The sequence below is a fragment of the Ursus maritimus genome, unplaced genomic scaffold (assembly GCF_017311325.1).
Source record: "Ursus maritimus isolate PB19 unplaced genomic scaffold, ASM1731132v1 scaffold_4, whole genome shotgun sequence".
NCBI classification, from domain to species: Eukaryota; Metazoa; Chordata; class Mammalia; order Carnivora; family Ursidae; genus Ursus; species Ursus maritimus.
This window is the reverse complement of record NW_024426552.1, coordinates 65,794,049-65,811,407: the sequence shown is the minus strand read 5'-3', so window position 1 is coordinate 65,811,407 and position 17,359 is coordinate 65,794,049. Positions and strand designations below refer to the sequence as shown.

The 17,359-nt window shown below is 47.9% G+C and overlaps 1 protein-coding gene and 1 long non-coding RNA gene across 2 annotated transcripts in view; one reads left to right on the top strand and one right to left on the bottom strand.

Annotated features, from left to right (window-relative positions):
* The window catches only part of HACD2 (3-hydroxyacyl-CoA dehydratase 2), a 110,501-nt gene extending 102,860 nt beyond the window's left edge, over nucleotides 1-7,641 (top strand). Inside the window, exon 7 of the mRNA XM_040621333.1 lies at nucleotides 4,603-7,641. Within this exon, the coding sequence (XP_040477267.1) occupies nucleotides 4,603-4,685 (83 nt within the window). The 3' untranslated portion in view covers nucleotides 4,686-7,641. The remainder of the gene's footprint in view (nucleotides 1-4,602) is intronic.
* On the bottom strand, nucleotides 6,512-12,116 carry LOC121100407. The gene is made up of 2 exons (XR_005832196.1): nucleotides 11,914-12,116; nucleotides 6,512-10,377 (listed from the first exon to the last, which is right to left on the bottom strand). It is a non-coding gene; the product is annotated as an uncharacterized LOC121100407 (long non-coding RNA).
* Between the last annotated feature and the right edge of the window lie 5,243 nt (nucleotides 12,117-17,359).

Here is a 17,359-nt window from a genome sequence, read left to right as displayed (position 1 = left end):
ACCATGGTGCCCAAAGGCCTTTTCTCTTCAAATTGAAAAAGGCAGTTGATTTTCAAAGAAGTCATAAATAGGGAAGAAGCTAAAAATTTAATAAAAATTAGCTTACAGTTCATCTCTTTAGTTTTGTTCCCTTAGAGTTTCATTTTCCAGTCTCTAAGCAACAATTGGAGTTTTGCCACACCCAGAGTAACATATATTAACATATATTATCCCAGTGGGCACCACAGGATTTATTTAAAAAATCAGCATAAGGGGGTGTCTGGGTGGCTCAGTTGGTTAAGTGTCTGACTTCAGCTCAGGTCATGTGCCCAGAGTCCTGGGATTGAGCCCCTCTGTTTGAGTGCTGCCCCCCCAAAATAATATCTTTAATAAAATAAAATAAAATCAGCATAAGGTTTGAATGAATAAGAGACAGATGCCAGATTGGATAACTGGAAAAGGAGCAGGGAGGGTGTAATGAAATCAAACCAATAGCAGGATGCTGCCACATTGAAAGAAATCTGGGGCCCCTACCTGAGAGTTGCTCTAAGACCTTAGTCTGCCAAGGAAGGAGGGTCTTCATTCCAGGAGCAGCTCTCCAGGACAGGCTCAGTCTCTCTGTACCTCCTAGTTTTTTTTGTTCTCTGGTGGCCAACCAGTGCCCAGTCTTTTGCCTCTGCCTCCTGCCCCCTTGATCTAGTTAAGGAGCCTAGTCAAGCACAGCAACCCTCCCTAGTGTTATGATTCCTGAAGGAAAACAAAGCCCATTCTGTAGGATTTTCCTTCTGTGCCTTCAGATGCAGAGAGGAGAGAGGAGAGGAAACACAAGGGGCAGGTGGGGCTCTCAACCAGAGTTGGCTTTCTTTACCTTGGTTCCTTCCCCTTCTTTGGTTCCCAGCCTCCTTTTGGTAAGAACTTGGCTTGGTTAAAGTCTGTGTTATTTCTTTCTTAGGGTAGTTTAACTGCTATAGACCAAGAAAAAGGGTTGATTTCAAATAAAGAACAGATTTGCTCCCAACGCCTGACCCCGCACCCAGGCGCAAGATGGCGGCCCAGGCCACATCTTCTGCTACAAATCACTTGTGTCTGCTGGCGCTCATTATGCCTTTGACCTGAGCCAGTTGCCCTGCATGTTTTTAGTTGTTTAGGTTGTTAATGTTGAGACCAGTTTGTACAGTTCATTCCAGCCAGCAGCACATTTCCAACTTGCCAAAACTTTGTATTTATAAGAAGAAAATGCAGAGTTAAGAGGGGTTGCTGTTGACAAATCAGTCTTCTTTACCAAATTTGGTTTTCTTTCTACAGCTTCAGTTTCTTTTAATCTTCTTGAATGGGAAGTTGGTGATACACATGTATTATACAAAGTAACACCCTTTCTTTAGGGTCCTGACTAATTGTTGCTTTGTTGCACATGTGGCCCAAATTGTGGCCCGTGAGCCACGGCCCCAGGAGTTTTGTCATATTGGGGTGCTTTGGAATCCCTGCAGGGCGCTCCTTTCCTGCTTTGCTGCAGCTGCAGTATGTACAGTCTCTCTGGGACTCAGTAGACATCTAAGTCCTGTCTGCAGTTCCTGTCCCCCAGGTCGGTAAAGTTGGCTTTTACCACCCAATAGGAGTGGGGATTTAAAAAAAAAAAAAAAAAATCTGAGAAATGAGAAACACTGGTGTAGGGTGAGGACACGGAGAAGCTGGGTGCTGTCCAGGTTGTCCGTAACCATAACCACACCTCAGATTTTTAGAGAGACCAAGAAAAAACTTGCCCCGGGCAGAGCATTTCCATTTGCTGTCAGCCTCCAAGTTTTCGTCTCCCTAGAGAAACCCCTACCCTCACCACAACACTCGAGTGCACAGTGACCATCTCCATTTCGTGTGTCCTAGACTGGGAGAGCAGAAGGTAGAATTCAGAATAGCCTATTGTCAGATTGAGATTGTCTTGGGGTTTTTCTTCACTGTTGTCTATGGTTAAAAAGAGTAGCGATGGGGCGCCTGGGTGGCTCAGCCGTTAAGCATCTGCCTTAGGCTCAGGTCATGATCCCAGGGTCCTGGGATCGAGCCCCACATCGGGCTCCCTGCTCAGCAGGAAGCCTGCTTCTCCCTCTCCCACTCCCTTGCTTGTGTTCCCTCTCTCACTGTCTCTCTCTGTCAAATAAATAAATAAAATCTTAAAAAAAAAAAAAGAGTAGCCATGCATCTGGAATTGTTTCAGTCGTTACAGTTGGGTCCAGTCTAAACATGTGGGTAATTCAGATGGAGACAGTGTCAGCCAAGTTCTGATCACTAAGAAGTCATTCCTAGAACTGCAGAGAACCTCCAGCCCAAGTGCCCCCATTCTCCTGGCCTCCCCCGCACACATTCCTTTGCTTGGGCACTGAGAAACCTCAGAAGTTGTAAAGAATTGAAAGGGCCATATCTGCCCTCCATTCCTGACCTCTGGCCCTCCTGATAGCCAGCAGGCCCTTGCCTGTGGGGATGAGGATACTCCACCATCTTGCTTTAACTGCCACCCAAGGTCTGATGAATGGTTCTAGGTCATCCTTCCTCAGACCCTCTGAACTAGCAGGGAAGCTTTAGCCACCCCTGCAACCCAGTGGAAAAGTCCTTAGTGTACTTGACCACAAATTTTCCCTTTAGTAAAGTATATCTATAGAAATATGACTGGCCCCACATTTTTAAATGATTGCAATTAGCATTCCTTATGGTTTAATTATATCTTTACTTCCAGTTTTTAGATTATAGAGCTTGTCAAATTTTCTGGCTTTCGTACCAGAATAGTTCTCTCCCCTGTTGAATTATATGCACAAGCTGGGTCTTTTCTCTGAATAACTTCCTGCCTACAAATAGCGAGTGGAGTGGATGGCAGCCCTGCTCAGCGTCGCAGCCTTCTCTGCAGTTTATCAGATCTGTGCGCACACACCCACTGATGTCTTGAGTACTTGAGTACTTTGGGAGGATCATTTGAAATGTGGCCAACTTGAACCCATTTAAAAAGGAAGAAACTGTTGGGGCGCCTGGGTGGCTCAGTCAATTAGGCGTCTGTCTCTTGATTTCGGCTCAGGTCTTGATCCTGAGGGTCGTGGGTTTGGGTTTTTAAAAAAAAGGAAGAAACTGTCAGTGGAATAGTAGAAATTACCTCCCCGGAAATACAGGTTACTTTCTACAAAATGAAGATTGGAGCTGTTGAGAAGGGAAGGGAAGAGAAAGAAGGATAGTATACATTTAAGACCATCTCACTGGAGTTTTTTACATGCGTATTGAACCCCCAGTTCACAGTAACCTTGTGAAGGCCAGGTAGCTTCAGCTGGCATTTCCCAGCAGGAATCCTCTAGGCATTTGGGGTAGAACAGTTCTTAGTTGTGGGGGACTGTCACATGTTGCAGATTTTGGCATTCCTGCTTCGTGTGCTAAATGCCAGTAATCTCCCTCCTTCTAATCTACTCCCCTCCCCCCAGCTTCCAAATACTCCTAGGGAGGTGGTACCACCCAGTTTCTTTGAGAACCAGAACTTTTTAAAGTAACCTATGAAATGACCAAGAACAGGGGCCCCTGGGTGGCTCAGTCAGTTAAGCGTCCAACTCTTGACTTCGGCTCAGGTCATGATCTCAGGGTCGTGAGATGGAGTGGTACTTTTGGGCTCTGTGCTGAGCGTAGAGTCTGCTTCAGATTCTCTCTCCCTCTCCCCCTCCCCGCCCCCGCTTGCTTGCGCCCACGCTTGCTCTTTCTCTCTCTAAAATAAATAAAATATTTAAAGGGAAAAAAAAGAAATGACCAAGAACAGAATCTCTAGTGCTTGCTTTTCATAAGGACTTTCTACATCCAAACTTGGCTTCTTCATGTTCAGGTAAAATGTCTTGGCCCTCTTCCCCTCCTCAGTCTTCCCATTCAAAGAACGACCTTTCTCGGGAAGTACTTTTGGGAGATCCCCTCAGGTGACAGAAGGGACTAGACTGAGTGTCAGGAGCCCAGAGCCTGGTCCTGGTCAGGAATTTGCTGTGAGAGGCGCCTGGGTGGCACAGTGGTTAAGCGTCTGCCTCCGGCTCAGGGCGTGATCCCGGCGATGTGGGATCGAGCCCCACATCAGGCTCTTCCGCTATGAGCCTGCTTCTTCCTCTCCCACTCCCCCTGCTTGTGTTCCCTCTCTCACTGGCTGTCTCTATCTCTGTCAAATAGATACATAAAAATCTTAAAAAAAAAAAAAAAAAAAAGGAATTTGCTGTGAAACCCCAGGCAAGTCACCTGTCCTCCCTGGGGCTTGAATTCCTCCTCTGTAAACAGGAATAATAAGTCCGTCACTAGAATTCACCTACTTGTAAAATCAGAGACTAAATGTAGAGATACTATGAGAGAGGGTAGAGGGTTATTTTTCGGCTCTGTGGCGTCTCGATGGGTAGTGCTAGTGATGGTACTGTGTGTCACTTCCGTCCGGACCGCCCTTCCCTTTCAGCTAAACCAGGGAAAGGTAAGTCCCTGTGTATTTTTCCTCCCCTGACCCAAGCCCATCGCATTCCCTTCCTCGGTTGCTGGATGAGAAAGTAGAGTCAAAGAGGACCCCAAGTCCACGTGCTTTATCTAGAACATGCAGTTTTAAGTGATCTTCCCCTTAACCAGTTCTTTCTTTTTTTTCAGTTTTTCCCCAGTTATACTTCCACATGATACACCAGAGAAGGAAGGTCCTTTCTCATACTGAAGAACACAAGAAATTTGAATAGCTCCTGCTTCCTGCGCACCCCCAAAAAACAAACTTTTCGACGACAAGAAATGCTGCAGACTTTTTGAGTTCCCAATACGTTTCATAGAAAATAAGTAAGAACTATTTTTAAAATATTGAAAAAATAAAAACCAAAATCCAGTGTCACACAGGCCTGGGATTTTATTTAAAACAACAACAAAAACTATTACATAAAACATCCTGGCCGGTCCATTTCAGCATGCTCTTTCAACCAGAAGCTCCCAATATTCATGATGGCGCTGGAAAGGGATGTGGCGCTGTGTATCCTCCTGTTTCCTTCATGTATCTGATAAGTAGAGCTCTGTAACACTAAATGCTTGAGAGTTACAGTCCGAGTAAGCAAGTCGTACCGGCCAAATGCCCGGCTTGCGGTAGAGTTCTGTTCCAGTCTGCAGTGTGTTTTGCATTCCCTTTTCAAAGTGCTTGACTGCATGCTGGAAACTGTATTTTTGAAGCGGCAAATTTTGTTCTCTGGAATGTTATGAAGTTATGGCTGGGACCTCTCCCCTCCTATCTAGTGAATGAATTATACCATGTATATGTCTGTGAAGCTTTGGGGTCGTACCTGTAATCTGAAAACAACTAGAACCCTTTTGTTTGTTTTCAGTTGGGTCCTTACTGCCTGCCACTAAGAAACGTGCTTGAATTTAATAAGTATGTGTACATCATAGAGAACCTATCTTATCTAGGGCTCAGCCTCAATCATATTTTAACACAGTGACAGTTCTCAGAAAGGAAACGCTCAATCGCTGGTAAATGACAAGTACCTTTCACAGGGTCATTCTCAGAGCACCTCTGAGGAATGTATTTACCCATAGCTATTCTCACTTATGGACCCAAAGCCAGGCTAGTCGCATAAGGGGTAGAGAATCTGTAATTGAAAGCACATGGAAGGTGTTACTTTAGAAAAGTAGACCTGTAGAACATTCAGGAATAGGTTTCTACACCCTTATTATTTTATTTTTAAATTTCATTCAACTCTTCTGTTAGGATACTTTTCCTCATTTTGGTCCTGTGTAATTCCCACCAAGCTGTAAGTCCAGAGGCAGCGAAGTGTTCCCCTTTGGCAGACATGAGCTAAAAGCAGTATCGTCTCTGTGTGTTGGAGCAGCCAAGAAATACTTCGGTCATGTGGACCTTGTCTAATTACCGTCATGTTTTCATACCATTTAATTGCTCAACTGTGCATTTAAGACTCTTCAAGAAAGGGTTGATGAAAATGTAAAGCCCAAGTTCAGATGTGCATTAAATTTTAAACACAGAATGTTCTTTGTGGATTCTTTTCTCCCCCCTTTTTTTTCAAATCGTTGATCTTAAAAGTTTTTAAAGCCTAGCTTACTGAGTAGTTATTTAAAATATAATTGCTGATATCAGAAGAGTGTCATAATGGAAAACTAATTTTTAAATGTTATTTTCAGAGAAGCCTGATAATTAAGATGAAAATGAGAAGAAAGTATGGAGCCTAAAATTTAATGCAAGGAGATATGTAATAAAATTATTTTTGCATTGAACATTAAAATTCTGCTTCTTTAAGTCAGCACTCTTAACTTGGGCATGTTGAGATTAGAATCTGTTCTTGTACTTCATACACTAAATATAGAGGAAAGATGATTTTTCATGTTTTTTCTTTCTCTTTTTCCAAAATATATTTCTACTGTAAAATAGAAACAATTTGAGTTATATTAGTCTGATTACTTAGTTTGGGTAAGATTTTTTTTCAGTTGTTTCTGGAATAGTTATAGAAGATGCGATGGAAAATGTAGGTTTTCCAGGATCGCTGGATTGGGGGTTTTCTTCAGTCCTCTCTATTATAATTTGTCACTGTTTATGAAGAACAGTCTGTCGCAAACAGTGGTGTTGCATCAAATTGAACTTTGGCAGAAAGAGCACAGCAAGCAACTCCCTCCTCAAAAAGGGTCTCCACCCCAGTGTGTATTTTTGTCCGTCGACATTTAAAATGCTCATGGCAGATAAGTAAGGCGTGCACAGGGCCATGTCCTTCATTCACCTCTCGCGGTAACTGGTTGCTTAATCTCTGACATGAACTAATTTCTCCTTTGAAGTGATGGTGTTCTTTTATGAATTGAGAACATCTAACCCCACCAACTGTCACATCTTATAAAGTGTGAATGAGGAAGGCGGTGTTTAATGGGTATTTTGTCAGACTTACCGTTTTCATTTCAGGACATAGTCAGAGGCATCATCTGCCCCACCGCCCACCTGGTTGGGTGTTTCAGATCCCCTCTTCCGGGACACCTTCCGGCAGAGAATTCTTTGAGGTACGCAGTTGTGCTTTGTAGACACGAGCTGCTAATCTGCATCTTGCTGTGTTCTGTTTGCTCAGGTTGGGATCACTCGTTTAACACGTACTCACCATTATCAAAGGCACCGTGGAGAGTTAGTCATGGAACAAAGCACTGTCCTTCCAGATAAAATCCGTTCCTCTGGAGCGAGCTTCCCACAGAAAGGGTTTAGAAGATGTAGAGGTAAAGAGGCATGTGAAGATGGTGCCCTCCTCTCTCCTGGTTTGTGTGGATTATTCACTTATAACAAAAGATGGGCACTGATGTGGTACAACCTGCAAATTATTTTCAGTTCTGAGTTTCTAGATAAAACATTATAAAACATCAAAACCAGTACATACGGCTCCTTTGAAATTTGGGTAAAAAATGATATAACCATATATATAGTCCATTTTTGTATTTTTTCTATGTTGTGAAAACCAAAATTGTAATTTTATAAGTCTTTGATTCACTAAAATTATATAATTTAAATGTATTTTGTATATTTAGAAATAAGGAGTTCAAAGACTATGCCTAACTTTCTATGCATGCATTTGGAAGCTGTTTTTACCTGATAATGTAGTAATAAGTTGTATTCATAAAATACTGATCTGTGTTGCATTTCAAAATAAACTGGTGTGTGCTTTGCCTGGATTTGAAATACTGACCAGTGAGTCTAGTGACTTTTCACATTAAGTTGACCTGAACGTGGTGTTGTAGGAATATGGAAGAGTTTCAGTTTTGTCATGGATTCCAGTTCTTTCTCTGATAGGTTTAAAATCTATTTCTGCCATTCATAATGCACTTACACAGGAGAGATAGATTATATTAAGAGGTTTCCAAAAAGTCATTCTTCCTGCCAGTCTTCAAGCTTACCAAGCCCCCCTCAGCCTGGCCACAGAAGGACAAGAGGGATTACTCATGTAAGCGACCAGGAAATCTAAGGAAGTCAGTAAACGATTGAGGATCCTTGTCTTACAATGTTTTGGGTTGTTGTTGTGGGTTTTTTTGAAATGTTTTTTAATCTGACTTTTCTAATACAAGTTAAGAGGGGAAATATTGTTGCCTGGCAATGTTCATCTTATATGAAAACAAGATGTGGTCAAGTACCTCCTGAAAATGCCTCCAAATACAGAGCAATCCTAGGAACTGCTTCTTGCATTCTCAAGTTCACAGTAGGCAGTGGTGGGAGGGACACGGACAGGATACGCCCCATCGGGCCACTTCCGCCCTGCTAGTTCTAGACCCCAGACCTATTCACCTCAAAATGACAGTCCTGATGTGTCGGTGGGATGGGCGTTGTCTAGTGGGTGATCCTGAGTGATCTCTTTCTCATGTGCCTCCAGCGGTTAACATGCCCACTGCTGGGTCGGCCAGGTCTTTCTCAGAGTCAACCATCGCCATCGTCCCAGACTGTGGTCCTTGTTCCAAAGGGGTCATGGCTTCGACGTTACCAGCACAGTGGTTGTAGAAGCACTCCTCTTGTATACAGTCCAGTCTGTTTCAGAGATGGGCATTTCATTTATGAAAAGACTCATTTCAACTAACGCTGAGGAACAGATGGTAGAGTTAATAGTAGAGGCTACCCAGAAAACACAACCTTGACAATCTCAGGGTGGTAATGGGAAACCAGGGCTTTCTAATTTGTCATTGTCATATTTTGTGGCAATTATGTGTACTATGCTAACATAATAAGCTCTAGCCTGAGGAATTACCATCAGTGTAATTAAGAGACCTACTGTTACACACAGTGTTCCAAAAATACCGCTGTGGTGTTCTGTTCCCTTTACCAAGAATGAAGACTAGCTTTACAATTCCTCATATTATTAAAAAAAAAAAAATTCCCAGCCTTACAAATGGACTGGCTCATTGTCATACAATTTAGTGGTGAAGAAACTGTTCTAAGCAACTCTTACCAAAAATAGCCGTACCTATTAACGTTCCCCTGCGTGCAACTGAGAACCAGAGTTACAGGAGAGAGCTGCTGCATGGGTCTTTGACAAACACTTCCTTCTAATGTGAGAGACTAATCTTTTTTGTTTTCAAATTTAGAAAGCTACTCCTTATTATTATTGGGGCAGATCTCATTACCAAAAATAATCTTTTTTTTTCCCCTAGAAAAGGCAGTTCACCCTAAAAAGTCCCATTCAATGAGCAAAAATAAAATATGAGAAAGGCTGTGTATATAAGCACCTAGTGCCCATTTCGTAAATCTCTTTCTGTTTGGAAGTTGTGTTTTCTGCTCACTAGTTCCAGAGCGTAGACTGATTAGCAGGCCAGCGCTTTCACATCTATCTTGGACCTTCCTGGATGCAGGCCAGATGCGTTTCCAGATACCGCACTTGGTTGAAGGCCGAAGTCCGTTCCTGCGTTGCTGTAGCTGGGCTCCGCCGCTGGGGGGCAGCACCTCACAAGTGATCGGGGCCTTGGAAGTGAGGCGTTTGGAACCCGGCTTCAGCCCCAGGACCCCGAAGGGCAGAAAGGCACACGAGTGAAAATTAATCACGGGTCTCTATTGTCCACATAAAGCAAAGGCAGTCGGATCTTAAAGCATATTCTGGAGGGGTCCAAAAAATTACACTTCCTTTTAGAGCAAGGAAGCCAGCTTGGATTGTGTTGCCAGGCTCCATTTTTGTTCTCTTCTCACCGCGGAACCCTCCCCAGCATGGACCCTGCAGGGCTTTTGGAGCCGGTCGGAAAGCAGGTGTTAGAGCTCCTGTTTAATGGAGAGCCTGCTTGTTAATCTTTGAAACGTTCGGGGAGGTCAGTTCCCACTCTTCTGTCTCTGGATATTTTTGGAGGGTGGCCTGGGCCATGAGAAAATGTCAGGCCACCTTATAAGGCTGCGTCTGGCCCCGAGAATGCTTGTCTGCAGCATGTCCAGTACACTCTGTGGGTGTGAGTTAACTTGACTCTTGGACTGTGGGTTTTCTCACAGATGTAAAATGCTTCTATTCATGCCATGGATTATTCTCACTCTTTAATGAGCTTCAAGTCTTCCTCAAGAGAGAGCTATTTAAATGCCAATTTTGGACATACCCGCTAGATAACCAAGGGTCCATGTAATCCTCAACAAGCACACGAGTTGATTGTGCTGGGTCCACAGAAAGAGTCTACTGCAGGTGGTTTCTTGAACTAGCGTCTGTCAGAGTGAAATGCACAGAATATTAGTTCTGAGTAATGATGGGAGGAGGAGAGGGCGGGGATTCTGTGGTTTTAAAAGTTGAAACAAAATTCAAGTTTTTTTCTCCTATGAAACTTTTCAGATCTTTTTGCAGGTGAATGCAATTTGTGAATCTCCAAGAGAGGGGGTTGTTAATGCGGGATTTTCCAAAGCTATTTTCAACATTTGTCCTTGAAACATCTTTAGAGCCAAGGCTCCTTGAACACCTTGAAAAATATTAATCTGAGGGCGCCTGGGTGGCTCAGTCGGTTAAGTGTCTGCCTTCAGCTCAGGTGGTGAACTCAGGGTCCTGGCTCCCCAGCCGTTGTCCTGTCCAGGCTCCCTGCTCAGTGGAAGGTCTGCTTCTCCCTCTCCCTCTGCCCCTCCCCACTGCTCATGCTCGATTTCTCTCTCTCTCTCTCTCAGATAAACAAAATCTTAAAAAAAAAAAAAAAAAACTAATCTTAGTTGATGGCAGCTTTCCCCATGGGGGAATATTAACCCATCAAAGGGAGGGGGGACAATAAGAGATGCAGGCTTAGCCAGGGATCTGGGAAGATTTTCCTCGTTTTTAATAATCCACCATCGTCAAGTAGATAAATGAATTGATTGAAAACCCAGATGTCAGCAGCCCTGGACGGAGTCTGCCATTTGCTGCTTTCTGGTGTCTGCCAGTGGCTGTGGACTCAGGTGTCGGAGAAGACCTGGCGGGGACCGGCAGACCTGAGAAGAGCAGGGCCTCAGGGACTGAAAAGCCCGAGCTGGGAGCAGTCCAACTGCCGCTCGTCCTGCGCCTACGCCCCAGTTTCTGAATGCAGACTCAAGAGCCTGCTGTCAGAGCCTCTCACTCAAGCTCTCGTGTCCTCCTTGAGACTCCTGATGTCAGGAGACTGTCTTCCACACTTCACCCACATTCCCGAGTGTTGCCAGGGGGTGGCTGCTCTGTCCTGGCGTGCCCTGTTACCTGACAAAGCCTTAGGGATCCTTTTGTTCTGTGCTGAAACCCCCATGTCAGCTCCCCACATAGACCCTCACGCACCAGAGAAGCCAACGCTCACATCGTGCAGAAGAAACCAGGCTGCATGGGAAGCCACGGCCGGACCAGCCCCCACCCCCACATGCACACCAGGGCACCCCAGGGCTGTGCCCTGCTCTTTTATGCCCACACCCATCCCATGGCTTGGCTGAAGCTTCTAGCTCTCTTACTCTGCTCCAGGTCTCTCTCCCTGCTCCCTGAGCTCCACCACCCATGACACCTCAACCTTCCCCAGCAGACCCCTCTTGCCAGACTCCGTCATTGTCACCATCATCATGAACCTCCGTGCCCTCCTGCCCTCCTACTGCAGCCTCCTGGCAAAACCCCAAACTGGGATCAGTCCAGCTGCTACCCTTCCCTGTGCCTCTCCTGCCTGGGACTGCCTGCCTGGCACACTGTCCAAGATTCCCTTCAAACTCCATCCTCCTTAAACCTCTGACTCACTCTTAGCCCAGGAAAGCACCCCCAATGTCACAGAGAAAACAGCCATCAGGCAGCAACTCCTGCAACTTTCTTCACCAAATTTATAAACTTGCCTATACAAGAGGACTTTTTTTTTAAAGATTTTATTTATTTGTGAGAGAGAGAGAGAGTGAGCAAGAATGGGGGGGGGCAGAGGGAGAGGGAGAAGTGGGCTACCGATATGGGGATCCTGACTAGGGGCTGGATCCCAGGACTGGGAGATCATGACCTGAGCCGAAGACAAATGCTCAACCAACTGAGCCACCCAGGCGCCCCGCAAGAGGACTCTTCTTGTCCTACTGTTAGAATGGAAGGGGTAACCTAACCAAAGCTAACACCTCCCTCGTGCTCTGGGTGTTTCCAACTTCCTCCCTGCCCTCCTCAGGGACCTGACTTTAGCCCTCCCTGTGCTTCCTCTTTGCCAGCAATTCCCATCAACTGCTTCCCCATCTTGGCCTTGACCCCCATGCACTCCACTGCTACCCTTCTCCCTCCTCCTGTTCCCTGGAAGGGTTGGCCATAAACACTTCTCTCTCACCTCCCACTCCCTTTCCATCTCATTAGTGCCTGGTGCTTCCTACTATGCCAATGGCACAGCTCCGTTCATGGTCATTTGTGACCTTGTTATGAATCCCAATGCGTGCTTTTTAGTCCTTGTCTTTTGGTTGAAATTGGGGTGCCATAATGCTGGATGTTAGAAATGATGGTATGGTTTTGGGGTAGACTGGGGGGGTCCAGCGGTACCATATCCTGGGCCTGAACTCATTTCTCCTTCATGCATCCCTAATGAAGGTGTAGGCAAAAGAAACAATTACCAAATAGCCAACAAAAAATGTACTGGTTAACTGGCGTGAGCCCCAGGAGAGCATTCTGGGAAGCTGGGCAGACCTCACAGAACATCCTGCTTCCTAAACTAGCAAGAGGTGGTAAGTAGCTGGGACTGAAGGAATTTGCGAGGCCCGCTCAACTCACCTGCCACCCCACTCAACTCACCTGCCACCCAACTCATCTCATTTTTCTCCACCCCGGACTTCCGTCTCCCCACTGGGACAGGGAGAGAAGCTGACCCAATCCCCCAGAAGCTCCAGGAAAGAAACACTCAAAGTTGAGTGCACATGCCACCACGCTTGGCAGCAGGCTGGCTTAGGCTAGTGGAGGCCAGGCGGGAAAGGACGGCTTACCACTTACAGCTTGAGGAGCCAGAGGAGGGACCCACACCCCTGCATATGGATCCCTTATGCCCACTGACTCGTCCACTCTCCCTAGCAAATGTAGCTTCCCCAGCTATCTATCTCTTCCTTGGGGAGGAGCCAAAACGTGGGGGGGGGGGCAGGGGAGGCAGAAGGAGGACGGACCTAGGAACCATTCCCAGGAAGCCACCATCATTCTTGAAACCATCTCTGCTCTGGACACCCTCCTCCTCTGGTTTTCTCCTGCCTCTGTGACCAGCCTGGCTCTGTCTCCCCGGCTACCTCTGGCTCCGAGGTTCTCAAACTTGAGTGCCTCAGGAACCACTTGGGGTGCTTGACAAGATCAGAGTCCTGGGCTCCTTCAGACCTATCAAGTCTGAATCACTGGAGACAAAGGTTGATGGTCCATTCTTACGCAAGTCCCAAGGGTGACTCAGGGCATATTTTGCAGAACATTGCCCTACGGGGTTCCTGATCTTGAGGGTTCTACCCTAACTCCTCACTTCAGTTCAAGGGCCCTGGAGCAAACCTGGCCCTTGGACATGTTCTGTTTGGCCCATGTCATTTTTTAAAAATGGAATCAGTTGCCAACACCTTAAAATTGATAGATGTCATGTAAGTCATCTATGAGAAAACAGAAGATGGGGCAGCAGGAGTCCACATTCCCATACTTTGGGCATCGGCAAAAAACAGGGAGGGCTGCCCCACTGGATGGAGCTCAGGCCCCAATGCCACCTGCCAGAGACTCCAGTTTATCTGTCCCTGCCCGGCCATGCCCCTCCAGCATCTGAAGTAGGAGCTAGAGAGGAGGAGCATCGCCGCCATGGTTTCAAGCTCCCTCTGATGTGAGCCTGTCCCCATTTCAGGGCCCTACCAGTCATCTTTACTCCGACATCCCATAAGCACCCTGAGCTCAACCCATCCAAACAGAACTCATCATCCTCTGCTCCCCCTGCCACAAACCTCCTCCTCCTCCCACCTGCTAGTCAGCCCTGCCTCGATGACTGACACCCCACCACCTGTCGCTCAAACCAAGAACTTAGGAGTCCTTTTCCTCTTCTGCTCCCTCACTGGCCCTCAGTTAATTATAATCAGTTGCTAAATCCTATTGACTCTACCTCCAGAGGATCAGATGAATCTATGAACTTCCCTCCTCCACTGCCTCATGTCTCATCCAAGCCACCACCCTCTCCTCTGGACACCGGCCTCCTACCTGGCTCTCCACTCCCACTCTTACCCTCCCCCAAAGCCATTCTCCACAGAACGTCAGAATAGCCTCTTTAGAATGCGAATATTATCATGTTGTTCGCTGTTGAATCCTTCAGTAACTCTCTGTTGCTCCTGGTGTGGAGTCCAGACCGCTGAGCTTGACCCAGAGACCTTCTCAGACTCGTGTCTGCTGATGTGTCCAGCCTCTCCATGCCCTACGTTCCACAAAAGGTGACTGGGCCCTCCGGGCCCTTGACTCCCACCTCATGGCCTTTGTACACCACATTCCCTGTGCCCGGGAGGCCCTTTCCTTCTCTACCTGGCTAATTCCTGCTGGTCCTCCGGGAAGTACCTGCCCTGAGGCCCTAGGACTGGCTCTGGTACTCCTCCTGGGTGCTCCCACGGTGCCACAGGTGCCAGAAGAAAAATTAGAATTTCAGGGGCGCCTAGGGGACTCGGTTGAGGCTCCAGCTCTTGATTTCAGCTCAAGTCATGATATCAGGGTCCTGGGATCAAGCCCCGAGTCAGGTTCTGTGCTCAGTGGGGAGTCTGCTTGAGATTCTCTCCCTCTCACTCTCTCTCTCCACCCCTCCCCCAACTCACGCTCACGTGCACTCTCTAAATAAATAAATCTTTAAAAAATAAAAATAATAAATTAGAATTTCAGATAACAGTGATACTCTTATTGGTATAAGTATGTCTCAGGCAATATTTTTATTTGCCAAATCACTGATGGGGCCCAGATTTACCCCTCATGGTCTTACTGCCACCTCCTCTCACCTCCGGGCTGTAAGCTCCACAAGGGTAGGGACTCCTCCCAAGCCCATGTACCACCGTAGTCTCAGTCCTAGCCTTCCACTGGGGTTTAGGACACCTGCAGGAAACTTAAACAATTATTATTTTTTTTTTAAGTAAGCTCTGCACCCAGTGTGGGGCTTGAACTCATGACCCCGAGATCCACCGCCTGAGCCAGCCAGGTGACCCTACCTACAAACAAGATATTAAATAGGGTGGTTTCAGAGACTGTAAGTTTTTTGGGTTTTTTGTTTTGTTTTGAGAGAGAGAACGCATGCGCGCACACGCCAGTGGAGGGGGAGGGGCAGGGAGACAGAATCTCAAGCCAACTCCATGCTGAGTGCGGAGCCCAACGCCAAGTTCAAGCTCACGACCCTGAGACCACAACCCTGAGATCGCAGCCTGAGCCAAGACCAAGAGCCAAACACTTAACTAGCCTCGCCACCTAGGCGCCCCGAGGTACTCGAAGTTCTTTGAAGGAACTTGGAAAGGCGATGTGTAGGCAGACGCTGGCCCCACTGCCTTGAACCCAGGCATGGCCTCTCTGAGGAGTAATGGACACAGGACTTGGTCCTGATCCCACAGAGCCCGACAGCCCACAGTGTTCTCCCTCCACCATGCTTCCTCCCTATTCCCTGGAACACAGGGACGTAGGTGGGGGGCAGCGGGTTCAATTAGGGTGAATGTTATGTGGGGCCCCACCCAGACAGCTTTGCAAAGGGCACAGGTGGCAGCTTCTTTGAGATGTTCAGCTCTCCCTGTACCATCAGGGCACACTTGGCCCTCGCGCTTGCAGAAGCCCAGTCTGAGGACGGTTCCACCTCCTCTCTTCCAGACTGCAGCATCCTGCGGAGAGCCTGCAGCCCAAGCACGGGTTGGACCGTGCTCCGAACTTTCCCAAGCCCCAGCCTCTGCCCGGGGCACTTCCCATTAGCAAAGCTGCTGACAGCTGAGAGTCTGGGGGCAAGGAATTCCCGCAGGCCTGGTGGCTGCGTAACTATGGCAGCCCAGGACTAGAGCCCCTCCCCAGTCTGGGCCAGGCTGAGCCAACACTGTGCACCCATGGGCGTCTCTGGCCACAGCCTCCAGCCTCCAGCCTCCATTTCTTTGATGGTCTCCGCCGCTTCTCCCCCGCCTCAGGACAGCTAATCAAGCCCCAACTGTCGATGAAAGCTCAGGCATCGATCACAGCCTACCAGCAGCTTGGCGCTGCTCCTTTCCCTATGCAAGGTAAGAAGGAGGTGAGCAACCCCACCTGCTCCCTGCAAGACTGTCACTAAATACCATCCACCACCCCCACATTGCACACCAGGGAACTAGGACTTCTCCGATCTCTATGGGACCTCAGACCAGCATTGTCACCTCCAGCCTCCACTTGTCCAGAGTTGGAAACTGATGCCAAGAAGAGAAAGGGACACAGGTGGTCAGTGGCATTCGCTACCCCCAGCCAGCAGGACAGCCCTGCAGGGCACTTCTGGGAGAGCAATCAGAGGATGTCACGCTCCTCCAGGAAGCCGGGCTTCCTACCCAGGAAGGCAGAGGTTCAGTGGTCCACACTGTGATTTCAGGTATAGACTTTCAAAGAGATCAGAGAATAAGGGGAGACTGGCCCTCCCTGGGGAGGGTGTCCTGGAGACTGCCTATCCCTGGAAGCTTGGAGGACACAACTAGGGGTCTCTGTGCCAGGCAGCTTGGTGAAGCGGGGAGGAAAGTCTGCAGTGGGGTTCAAGTGGCCCCCTCTGGCCACAGAAGTCCTGCGGTTGTACGGCTTAACCTGGGCCTGTGAAGGTTTCCCAGAGTCCCTACGCGTAGTTACACAGGAAGGGAAGTCAGTGGGCTCCTTCTGGAAGTCCCAGCTCCCAGCATCAGCCCCTCTCCCCCCCTGGGAGGAGCCCAGCCTGGGACACAGGCTGCACAGTGCAATCCAAGGGCTCACCCAGCCTCCTGTCAGGAATCTCAAATCAGAGCCAGGCGGCTGTTGGCTTGCATGGTATATTTAGAAAAGTCAGGCTCCAGTTGCTCCCTGTTCCCTTACAAAGTGTGAACTGCACCCATCACATGGAAATGTGATTCACTTCTCAGCAACCAAGCTGAGCTGCTTCCCACCGCCTCCAAGCAACCCTCCCTCCCTGCCCCACTCAGCCCTCCGGGGCCCATTTCCCCCTGGGCCCCACGTGGAGCTGGAGGCTCTGGCAGCACGGTGACCCGGCGGGCCCGGGGGGAAGGCCCCTCTGCGGTCCCAGGCAGAATGTCTCTTTGGCACTTTTCATAGCCATGCGTTGGTCTTCGTCTGTTTACTTTCTTCCTGGAAATCTGGATGCTTTCTTCCTCGTGGCCTCGCAGCCCTCAACTCTCAGTGCCACCCCCGCTGCGCCCTGCCCCTCCTGTGGTCTTTCAGAGGCGGGGAGAAGCTCACAGTCTGGCGGGCGGTGAGCCCCTCGAGGGAACAAGCGCCATCACGCACAGGTTGTGCCCGGGCAGCCCGCAAGCTGAGCATGGCTTTTTTTTTTTTTTTTT